A 12,929-nucleotide genomic window follows, 5' to 3' on the forward strand; every position below is an offset into this window, starting at 1 on the left:
ACAGTTTTTCCAAAAATAATTACAAAATTACAGAGAAACAATGTCTGTATACTTTTAGATTATTTATTAAAAAATACTGAAAAGAGTTATAATTATTATAATATTATTATTAAAATTTCTGAAAAATATTCAATAAACGAGTAAATTTTCATGATTTTCATGATATTAAATTAAGCCTTTTAAAGCTCTTTCGCAAAATATTTTTTTTCCTTTGTTTTTTGTGTTTTTTCATGCTTCTTTATGACATAAGCACGTTCCTTTGAGTTTTCCTCTCATGATTAATTTTTTTTTAATGAATTGACGTTTTGTAGTTTTTTATTTATTTATACATCTTTTTTTTTCATATTTATTTTTTAATATTATTTTTTTACTTTTGGATAAGCTGATAAGCCTCATTGATAAGTTTAAGTAAAACAAAAAACTTAAAAGTCTTTTTGTGTATCTAAGAAACAATCAACCCAAGTCGTTTGCCAGGATTTAGTCGGCGATAAATCCCAATAACTGTGATAGAAACGAAAATGCACTTGGTTAAATCTCTAGAAAAATCGCCACTAATTTACAGAAAAGACAAATGAGAGGGGTAAATAGTGCTATAAATAATTGAGAGGCGTGAAAGTTTCTGTACACGAAGCCCGACTGAAGAGTTTTTCAAATTCAATTAAAACTTATACGGTTTGCGTTTATAGAAATGCAAATATTGGCGTATTTGTGTTGATGCACTCGTCAATTCTTTCATTTATTTGAATATTGTGTCAATTTGGGAAAAACAACAAAAATCTCGGTCTTACAAATTCAGTAAAATTTGAACAAACCGCATTTAAATGGCATAAACAAACAGTTTTTTTTATTCTAATTAGAACAAAGAAGGTGCAATTGATGAAAAAAAATTACTCGTAGATTTTTTCTTAGACTATTTCGATTTACTTCGAACTTCCTCGAACACTTAGAAGAAAAGTTCGCCAATTTTAAATTTCAAATTGCATATCATTTTAAAGGGCAAGTCCATCTCTTTAGAATGGTCTTTATTTGAAGGAAATCGGCCTAATAGTTATTGAGTAATGATTTTTTAAAGTTAAAGTATTTTAATTCATTGAAATTGGAAAAAAAAATGTAGTTCAAAGTTTGTGGACTTTTTGAAAATTTGCTTAGTGCATTTGATTTGTCTCACTGAGACGAACAAAATGATATACAGGGTGTTCCGATTAAACCGCACATTAGAAGTATTGGGAGTTCTAACAATGATATTTAAGTAAAATTTTGTAAGTTTATTCCTTTTTGAAATATTTGACCTTTTTAAAATTTGTGGATTTGAATCTTCCTATTCAAAAATCGATAACTCTACCATTTTTTATTATGTTGAAACCGTAGTTGGGTATACGAGAGAGAAAGGTTAGGTCTTTCCTTTGGTGTATTCGTAATTGGAAAAATAACTAACAAACCGCCAAAATTTAAGGTTACTTTTAGGAAACTTCAAATACCCTTAACTTAATTTTTCTAAATGAAACACCCCAATTTTTTCTTCACTAAATGGAGGAGAATTTAGTTTTGCTTTGATCTGTATTAACATTCCCTATACCTATCTTTGATAGTTTTCAAGTTTTAGTTACTTCTTTTGATATTGTGAGAAATTCATTAGCTACTTTAGCACAGATTGTCACAGAAACAATAAAAAAAAGAATATCAATGTTATTCAAATTTAAATCAAATAAATTTAATTTGTATTTACGAAAAGAATGACACAATTGTGAAAAAAAACTTGGCGTTTTTTCAGTGAGAAATATTTCCCATGGCAAACTATGCGAAAACTACCATGGATAGTAATAAATTTCTTCCATTTAAAAAAAATGTCAAAATAACTTGGAAATCATGAAATTTAGGTATAGGGAATGTTGATACAGATCGATGCAGAATTAAATTCTCTTTCATTTAATCAAGAAAAAATTGAGGCCTTCCATTTGAAAAAATTCAGTTACGAGTATTTAAAGTTCCCTAAACGCAACCTTAAATGGAGGTTTGTTTATAATTTTTACCATTATAAAAACACGAAAGAAAAGATCTATCCTTTCTTTTTCATATGCCCAAATACGGTTTCAAAATAATTAAAAATGGTAGAGCTATCAATTTTTAAAGAAGAAGATGCAAATTAAATGAAATTCAAAAAAGTCTAAATATTTCAAAAACGGTTAAATTTAGGTATAGGGAAGTCTCAAAATTACTTGAGTAATCCAAAAAGGCAATAAAAAATATAACTTCCTATTAAATAACGAAGTTGATACTCATTTCCGGTGTAAAGAACTATACAGGATGATTATAAAGTATGGAACCAAGCGGTTTTTTTCAATCATTTGCCTCCAGAAAATAATAATTTATATAAATTAAAGTAATATAAAAAATGTGATAGTATTTTGAGTACGAAATTTTATTTTGTTTTTGAATTATGCGTTTTTTTGCCAAAATTGCAATTTATAAAAATTAACTTTAAAGTTAATAGTTGTAATCCTTAAATCATAACTTTAATGAGAAAAATGGTTTTATAGTGGGTGGCCATTTAAAAAAAAAATAAATTTTGTAGAACTCGCGTAATCATCACATTTTTATAGTACTTTATCATTCATCAATTAGTTTTTCTAAAAAATAAATAGTTTAAGCAAAAAACGTTTGGTTCCATACTTTTTATTCACCTGGTATATAATTGTTGGTATTTGAAAAGTAAAGAAGATAAAAAAAATGGAATTGAGCAATCCAGGCGTCAAAAAATAGAGGAATTTTTTTAATATTATAGAGACCTGTTTATGCAATATTGGTTTAGCTTTCAAAATTTTAATAAAAATACAACAATCACAAAGTTTTTCCCAGTAAAGTTCGTAGTATCAAGGATTCCAAGCAACCACATATTTCATCTATAAGCTCTTAACATCTTAGCATTTTATGTCTTTATTCACTCTGGACTCGAGGGTTTCTATGCTGGCAGCAAACTTATCTCGGAAATCTTTGGGGAAAAGCCGGAGAATAGTGTCCCCTGGAGTAATAATAGCCGCTTTTAATTAGGTCCCTAAGATAACTGTATTTTGTAATAAAGAGCCTTCTGGTGGCGACTAATAAACGTGTGCGATAAGTCCTGAATAATTTCGAAAAGTCGAATTTATTTTGAAACTGAATGTTTAATACTGAAACTGAGCAAACACCATCTGCAAGGACTGTTTTAATCATGACTGATCAATACTCCCTGGACACACTGATAGGACTCTGAGCCACAAGAGATGCAAATTCGGATTAAAATCGTACAAAGAGATTTACTAAAATCAACATTCGAGAGAAGTGAAGACGTTAATAATTAGCTTCTGTTAGTTGTTTGAGAATTTACACGGATCAATTGGTGTAAATTGCGTTAGTTTGATTATTGTCATTAATAATTCTAATATCAAATTCAATTTGACGGCTTAAATTAATAAGAGTTCTTTGTCGGATGAAATTAAATCGAAATTAAGGACTTTAGCAAGATAAATTTGCTTATACATTATAGCCTTAAAAGCTTTGTGATAATTTTAGAATGGAAGAAGAATCGGGAATATTATCGACGTTGTCTGAATTATTTTCGCTTTAAGGTTAACATACAAAATTCATGTCGGGGAATATTAAATGAGAAATTAAAACTGATGAGAGAAAAATGATAATTCTGTGTTTATATTAAACGCAATCGCCGTAACGACAAAAAAATTGGCGCATTTTTTTACAAGGAAACTGATGTTTTCCATGAAATTCTCAACGATTTTTTGACAAAATCTGTAATTAATTTAACAAAACAAAAATTTGAATTTTTGAAAGTGTTAATCTAGTGCGTTACCTAAAATTATTTTCAACCAAAAACAAGTTTTTTTAAATGAAACACCGTATGTTTCTTGGCATTTTTGGATGTAGCCTTTTAAAACAATGTTTTAACACTAAATTTTTTTTAGTCGATTTCGCTTAATTTTAGAAATGAAAAGTTTTTTTTTGACAAAAACATACACTTTTTTATTTATTTATTCCACAAAAACTAAGACAGCTAGAACATTTTTTTCTTCTGCAAAGAAGAAAGTACTGAATTTAACGCTGTAGCAATTTTTTAGTGTTTTGCATTTGTAAATATTAATAAATTAAGAAGTTTGTTAAAAGTTAAATAACTTAACAAAATTAAATGGAACACCCAATTTTTTATTTTTGCATCTAGTAGATTGATAAATTGTCTATCTAAAAAAATAAACTTTTGATATCTAGAATTGATAAATAAAGAGATATTTAACATTCAATATTAATTGAAGGGGTGAGTGATTTTTTCGCAATATTCTCTTATTAAAAAAGACTTTTAAGCGTTGGTTTCTATTAGGAATGAAATTACCAAATGCTAAAGGCGTTATGTACAACTTGAATTGTTGAATAAATAGTGGATAAAATGTTAAAATAAATAAATAAATAAATAAATGTTTTAAAAAAAGCACAAATTATACTATTTTTACTTAATTCAATTACTTTCCGACGTATTGTTGACAAAATTTTGCGAAATAATTGCGTTTTTTATTGAAAAGTGTTTTAAAACGCTCGAAAAGAGCATAAATTATGTAATTTTTTATTTAGTCTGGTATATGTATTAACTTTGGTATGTTTTTAAGCAAGAATTAAAGAAAAAACTTTGTTTGAAGTGTTTGAAAAAAGCAAAAATAACATCATTTTTGAATTAATTATGTGATTTTTCGGCTTATTTTGACGAAGTTTTGTGCTTTTGATTGAAAAATCTGCTACAACGTTTGGAAAAGCAACCAGATAATTTTTCAGCTCAAAAACATGCTTAAACTCTCCAAAGAAGCAAAAATAATTTTAGTTTTGTGATGGTTTATTAATTTTTTACTTCATTTTCGACAAAAATTTTCAAAACAATTGCGATTCTGAATAAAAATCGTCCTAAAACGGAAAAATAAACCAAATTTTTAGCACAATCTAAAAAAGTAAAAATAACACCATTTTTGAGTAAATTTAGCGATTTGTGACGAAATAATTTTGTAAATTTTTAATTGAAAAAACCGTTTTTAAAAAGTCGATGAACTAGCTTCAAAATTACACCTAGTAAACAAGAAAAACAATTTTTTAAATGAGAATGTTAATTTTCGGGACAGCATAAAGTGGATTTTTTTATATTGTGTCGTTAGAATTTCATTTATAAATGTTTTGTTAAATTTGAAATATTTTTGTAAAGCAACAGTTATCACAAACTCTGCAAAAAAGCAAAAATAATTTTAGTTTCGTGATAGTTTATACATTTTTTACCTCATTTTCGACGAAAATTTAAAAAAAAAGCAACAATGCCTATCATTTATCCAGAGATTGTAAAAGTCGTTATAAATATTGAAATTCAAATTATTTTAAATAATTTTAGAAAAACAATTTAATAATCTTTTAAATGCAAAAACAATAAATAGGGTGTGCCATATAAATTTTTTAACTTATAAAACTTTTAACAAACGCCTTAATTTTTTTATCATTGCAAATGCAACACACAAAAAAATGTTACAACCTTATAGTTTGTACCTTCTTCTTTGCGGTAGTAAAAAAAATATTTCCAGATGTCCTAATTTTTGTGTAATAAATTTTTAAAAAGTGCATGGTTTCGTCAAAAAACCATCTTATTTTTAAAACTAACCAAATCGACCAGAAAAAGTTTAGGTTAAAAACATTGTCATAAAAATCTACATCCAAAAACGCTTAGAAACATATGGTGTTTCATTTCAAAAAACACGAGTTTGTATTGTAACTTGTTTTTGAAACACATTTTTTTTTAATTTCACCATTTAAAAGACACTAATGGACTTTTTCAAGTCGCTATCACACCCTGTATTTAGATAACAAATTATATTTTTTGTCGAAAACACACAATACGATAAATATGAAATGGGTTTCACAGTTAAAATAACGTCTGATAAGTGTTGCTTTATGTAAATTTATCTCTGCATCTAACTTTCTATTTGCTTTATGTAAAATTTCGTAGATATTTTATTTTAAAACGCAACCACATATAACTAGAAGTTTTATTAAAATGGCATCTATCAAATTCGTGAAGACATTTCAGTTTTCATGACTTGTACTTTGATAAATGGATTAATAACAGTGCAGGAAGTGTAATAACAAAAAATGTTACATTTGACGGATGCTATTACTTCAGAAACACTCGGCATTATAACAATAAGCACAAAACAGAATTAAACTCTGTGGTGAAACTTAAAAAAAACACAGCTATTCTAATAAAAGCACGAAAATTTAACTCTACGGTGTCATCCTTTGGCTCTAAGGGTTATGTTTTTACTGCAAGCCTATTTCAGTGTCATAAAAAGTAGAAGAAATAATAAAACGCAAGATAAAAATTACTTGTTTTTCTTTTAAGATTCATCCAAAAATTTCTAAATTTTAAGAATTTAAATTTCTCTAATCCTGACATATTTGAAACAACCAAAAAAATGAGGGAGTTTCAGACACTTTTAGAAGAGATTGTCAACTATGATTGTTCAAAGATTAAAAAAATCCCAACATCTTAGAATTTGAAAATTTCACAAAACCAAAATATCGAGATTTAGAAACAAGAGGATTTTGATATTCGAGAAATGTTGAAATTCTTTACTGTTTTATAACTTCTGAAAGAAACAACTAATACTATTTTACATGTAACCGGATCCATTTTAATCAAAACTTCCGGGTGATGATTAAACGCTTCAATTTCTCACAAGGAAAATGGCAGGCTACATGTATAAGGACCCAAGAAAGTCGTATTTTCTGGTAATTAATCCCCGCTGCCAAGCAATGTTGTAAAATATTGATCTCTACTTGAAATGAGGAAAACATTTTGAGATATGAAGAAAAATTCAAGTAACGAGATTAACAAGATGCTTTAAATTATTTTCAATAAATGATCGAGTGGAATTCCAGTTTTTCACGATTCACAGTAATTAATTCAATCATTTTTTGATTGCGGACTCAAACATACAAAAACGGTGGAGGCGCCAGGCTAGTAAATAACTCATTTTTTATTGAAAAGTAATATAAATTAAACAAAACGTCGAAGCTTTCGTTTGATTTCACTTTTTGTGAAAGCTCTTTCAAACGTTTCTGTAGCAAATAAAACTTTTCTACTACGGAAATTGGAACAATAAAATAAATAATGCATTTTGTTGCTTTTTGTGGCAAAAGTACTGAAATTTTTTATTTTGTTACAGTATATTTTCATGTGCACTTCCCAAAGTTGACTTTCGAAACTATCATTTGGTTAATGTGAGTTTAACGTGCAGTGGTTTTCACGGTTACAGGACCGTAATATAAGTTACATTCTCTTGTGATTTGTGAAAATAACAAATTTGAAAAATTTGATTCAAAATTGAATTTTGTTTTTCAACAAAAAAGCACTAAATTTGTTCAAAAAAATTCAGAAAATTGCAAAAATGTGTTAAACTTATAAAACAAATTTCAGCAATAAGAAACACAAAATTTGAAATTTTGAATTAAATTTGCAAAATTAAGTTTCAAATGAGCCTTTACGCCTGTTTTTTGCCCAGAGCGCACCCTAAATGTGAGAGATTTGGCAAAAATAATACAGACAATTTAAAAAAATCATCTGTTTAGAGAGTTTTTCACCAAGAAAATCACTGAATTTGAAAAATTTTATTTAAATTTCCAAAATTAAGTCTCAAAGAAGTTTTAACAACAGATAATTTATAATTTTTTTAACATTAATTTTTAATAAATTTTTTGTACATTTATAAAATGCATAAATATATCTTTGTAAAACAATAAATAAAAAACCGTTTTTTTAAGAAAAAAATTATTTGTACGGTAATCCCAAAAGTTTAAACAATTAATTAAAATAAAAAAAAAATTTGTCATCGTTCCTTTACAACCTTAATTCTTATACGTCAAATATTTTTTCAACAAAAAAGTGTGAGGTTTACAAAAAAAAAATTGCACAGCGATAATTCTTGTAACAAGCTTGTTGTCTAAAAAAAATGTGGTAAGTTTCCATTTTTAGACAACATTTTGAGATATGAAGAAAAATTCAAGTAACGAGACTTAACGAGATGCTTTAAATTATTTTCAAATAAATAATCGAGTGGAATTCCAGTTTTTCACGATTCACAGTAATTAATTCAATCATTTTTTTGATTTGTTTGATTTTTTTTTTGATATGAAAAAATGGTGGAGGCGCCAGGCTAGTGAATAACTAATTTTTTTATTAAAAAATAATATAAATTAAACAAAACGTCGAAGCTTTCGTTTGATTTCACTTTTTGTGAAAGCTCTCTCAAACGTTTCTGTAGCAAATAAAACTTTTCTACAACGGAAATTGGAACAATAAAATAAATAATGCATTTTGTTGCTTTTTGTGGCAAAAGTACTAAAACTTTTTATTTTGTCACAGTATATTTTCATGTGCACTTCCCAAAGTTGACTTTCGAAACTATCATTTGGTTAATGTGAGTTTAATGTGCAGTGGTTTTCACGGTTACAGGACCGTAATATAAGTTCCATTCTCTTGGTTTCCAGGGGGAATAATTGTTCCAAACATCTTGAGCCAAATGTGTTAGAACACGTGACTAATCAAAACAGACATTATTCGTGATGTGATATTTGAGCAATGCATAATTATGTAAAAACTTTGCGAGTTTTAGGTTTTTTTCAGTTATTTCTTCATATCATTTGAAGTTGTAAAGTTGGCAATCTGTTATTTAGAACAAAATTGCGGTTTAAAATTTAAGTGTTTTTTTTTACTGAAATCTGTTTATAATTTCAAAAAACAGGGATTATTAATCGAGTTGGAATTTTAGATGAGATCAGTATCGTTAACTCAAAATCTTCTAACAAATTAAAATTATAATAGGATCAAAATTTCAGATATTGGATCTATATGAGAAAAACTTTTCATTTTTTCATTTCATTCAATTACATTTTTTCAATTATTTACGTAATTACCTGTTAAATAAGAGTGTAAAACGTTTTTTAACTTAACAAAAACAATACTATTTGACAAGGATATTATAATATAAAATTTTATTATACCGGGTAAATAAAAAGTATGGAACCAAGCATTTTTTTAGTCTTTTTAGTTTTTTAGTATTGCAAAAAAAAAATTAATGGCAACCCACCTGCCAATTTTTTTTATTAAAGATTATATGATCTAAAAATGACCTCTAATTCAGGGTTGTACCCAAGGGAGGGGATTAGGGGGTTCAAACCCCCCCGAAATGCTGAGCACTTTGTTATATAGTGTTATAAGTGTTAAAAATTTAGTTTTTTTGTTATTTTAGTGAGTTAATTTTAAATTTTTGTGAATTAATTTTTCATGTGTTACTTATAGTGTTTCATTTTTATTGTTAGGTACAAATTTAAATAGTTGATAGAATATTTAATTTTACGACAAAAGTGTTTCGAAAAATGCTATGAAAGGGAGCTACACCCCTAAAGAAGGTACGTTTTTTAAAGAGTTTTTATTAATATTTCAGAATAAATAAAATTACAAAATTTGGTACCTTTATATGTACACCTAAACAAATGCCAAATAAAATTTTTAATCAGGGGCGTCCTAAACGGTAAAACGAACTTAATTTTTAATTTTCATGGTCTGTAACATAAATTTTTAAGCCGATTTTTACTAAAAATCCGTAAATTGTATCGGAAAAACACAAAAGACCTTTTTTATGAAAAACTATGAAATTTTGTTGCTGAAAGTGGCAGAAACCACAGGCAAAATAGAGTAAATTTTTACCCTAATCCCATCTAGTTTAAGAAGCCCCTAATTAAAAATTTCAACATTTTATTTTTGTACTTGTTTAGGTGTATAAAAGTTCATCTGTACCAAATTTTGAAATTTTTTTCTAAATTGATTTCGGAAATATTGAAAAAAAACTATTAAAAGACGCACCCTTTGCGTAACATTTTTCGATATACAGGGTGCGCCAGAACTCGCGCCCCAGAGAAAATTTTCAAGTAAGGTAAGATACCAGGAACATGAAAAAAATGTTTAAAAAATTCTATCTGTCAAAAAATTTTGACATATATTTTTTGACATTTGACATTTTTTTATATCTATTTAATGATACTGATGATCTTGTATATGTTTTTTTTACAATTATTTAGTAAAGGGACAAAAATCTTGCCAATAAAAGCCACAAATAACATTGAACAGAGTTACAATTTAGAGTACAGCTTCCTTGTTTCCTCTTTTAATAGCCTATAGCAAAAAAACTTGGAAAATTATTTTTCCAACAGAAATACATAGAGTCAAAGTGCAAAATTTAAACCCTCATAACTTAGAAATTTTTATAGATAAAATTTTTTTAACATTTTTTCTATGTTCCTGGTATCTCACCTTATATGGCATTTTTCTCTGGGGCGCGAGTTCTGGCGCACCCTGTATGTTCATAGAAAATTTTTGTTTTAAAAATGAATATTCTATCTCCTGTTTAAATTTGTAACAATAGAAAGTATTAAAAATTTATTTAATTTTTTGTTACTTTTGTGAGTTAATTTGTATTTTTTTATGTTTAATTAGGATCTCTTATTTCAATTTAAAATAAAAACGTGTACTTAAAGATTTTTGCTTTTTAATCCGTCTTCTTTAATTTCATTTTCATGGATCAACAAGAAAACCCAATCCTGGTTACGGCCCTGCTCTAATTAACTAAAATTGTTATTTTATTTAATTATATATTATTTTAATTAAAATTGTTATTTAGTTAGTAGTTTTTTTTTAATAAATTGTTTTGTGTTCCGAGGTGAAACGACTACATCGGTTATGTCTTTAATTAAAAAAATTGTCACAGCAGGTTGCCATTAAAATTTTTTTTTTGCTAAACACGAAAATTTATTCTTCAAAATATACTAAGGCTGAATATTGCAAAACACAGAAAAAAAATCAGTTTCTTACCTCCTTGCAACGACGGATAAATAAAAAACGTTGGTTCTTGAATCCACGAAATAATCCGAACTAAGTCTTTAACAAAGGGCGGTATTATACATTTTAACACTGCTGTACATCCCCTAGCCGCACCGGTAACTTCCACCTCCACTCTAAACGTTTGTGCAACCACTGAAACAATAAAAAAGTTATTTCATTAAACTGAAATTTTTCTTCGCTCGTCATAAAATTCAAAGATTCAAGTTGGGTAAAATAGCGCTTCCTATTGACCAAACAAGCAAATGTAGTTGCAGTGTGTTCATAATTTATGATAGCAGGACTTTGATTACGGTTTCGCCTATTCGCTTGCGGTCTATTCAATACAGCAGGAATGCCGGGGAAACACACACACACTACAATATGCAGCCTTTGTGCTGCAGGAATCACACATACAGGCTGGTCCAAAAGTCTGGAAACGATTTTATTCTGGCGAAACTATCGATTTTTTAAATTTTTTTCAGCTTCACTGACCTCGTCCTTTTACTTTTTTATAGAGGAATAACGTTCAAATACTATTCCTTCTGTATATTTTTCCATTTGTTATAATCATAATAATAGTGAACATTTAAATTTTTTAATGTTGTAAATTTTTTATTTTTTATTTTAAAGTGTAACAATTTTCAATGGTAAGTCATATTGTATTAATATAATTTATGACTTACGGCGTTTTTTAGTTTTGTTAATATAAGGCTGATGATGGCGCAAGGGTGCCGAAACATGTCCCAACTTGACTAAATAAAATTTATCGATTTGTGGAGTTAAACTATAAAACATCCACTTTGGGAAGAAAGTGGATTAAGTTCTACAATCAATTTTTTTGGTGTCCAATGGCTATAAAAATGCTATTGAAAAAAAATAATTAATTGTTTATACTTACGAGATAAACATAGTAATGGTTTTTTTTAATGGAAACCTACCACAATTCTTACTTGTTACTGTGCAAATTTTTTTTGTAAACCTCACTTTTTTCTTAAAAAAATGTTTAACTTAAAAAATTAAAGAATTTTTTTGAGTAAACTACCAGTTTTTTGAAAATAAATTAATAAAGTTTAAAGGTTGTAAAAGAGCGATGTCAAAATATTTTTTTATTTTAATTAATTGTTTCAACTTTTGAGATTACCATATTAATATTTTTTTCTTAAATAAAAACGGTTTTTTATTGAGAGAGTGACTATAAATTCGAAGGATTTGGCTTAAATAACCTTGAAACTTACGCAATAAGGTCTAAAATTGGATTAATTTGCCTATTTTTTGTGATTTAAATTTGCAAACTCAAGTCTCAAATAAGTATTTATGCCTGTTTTTCGACAAAAATAATTCAGAAAATTGAAAAAATAGGTCCAAAATGAGTTAAATTTATAAAACAAATTTCAGTGATAAGAAACTCATAAAATTTGAAAATTTAATTTAAATTTGCAAAATTAAGTTTCAAATGAGCCTTTTAGCCTATTTTTCACCCTAAATGTAAGAGATTTGGCAAAAATAGTCCATAAAATAACAAAATTTTCATCTGTTTAGAGGGTTTTTCACCTACAAAATCACTAAATTTAAATTTGATTTAAATTTGCAAACTTAAGTCTCATGATTTTTTTTGCCTGTTTTTCATCAAGAAAAAATTGAGAAATTTGGAAATGCTGCAAATAGCAAATTTCTATCTGTTTAGAGAGTTTTTCATCAAGAAAATCACTAAATTTGAAAAACGTATTTAAATTTGCAAAATTAAGTCTCAAATAAGTTTTGACAACAGATAAAGTTTATAATTTTTTTAACATTAATTGTAACATTTTTAATATTTTTTTTAGACAACGAGCTTGTACAAGAATTGTAGGTGTGCAAATTTTTTTTTGTAAACCTCACTTTTTTGTTAAAAAAATTTTTCAATTACAAGAATTACTCTTAAAGAATTTTTTTGAGTAAACTATCAGTTTCTTTTGGAAATAAATTAATAAATGTTTAAAGG

At 27.1% G+C, this 12,929-nt stretch overlaps 1 protein-coding gene across 5 annotated transcripts in view; it reads right to left on the bottom strand.

Annotated features, from left to right (window-relative positions):
- LOC123015438 (Down syndrome cell adhesion molecule-like protein Dscam2) overlaps nt 1-12,929 on the bottom strand; it is an 81,453-nt gene that overhangs the window by 49,196 nt on the left and 19,328 nt on the right. For all 5 annotated transcript variants that reach the window (XR_006413383.1, XM_044415183.1, XM_044415175.1 and 2 more), the window contains exon 3: nt 10,940-11,101. Coding sequence is in view for 4 of the 5 variants with exons in the window: in XM_044415183.1 (XP_044271118.1) it covers nt 10,940-11,101 (162 nt within the window). In the remaining variant the exon portion in view is untranslated. The remainder of the gene's footprint in view (nt 1-10,939; nt 11,102-12,929) is intronic.

Source organism: Tribolium madens, unplaced genomic scaffold, assembly GCF_015345945.1.
Source record: "Tribolium madens isolate multiple individuals breed KSU strain unplaced genomic scaffold, Tmad_KSU_1.1 Scaffold_11;HRSCAF=98;Tcas5.2_LG3b, whole genome shotgun sequence".
Classification (NCBI taxonomy): domain Eukaryota; kingdom Metazoa; phylum Arthropoda; class Insecta; order Coleoptera; family Tenebrionidae; genus Tribolium; species Tribolium madens.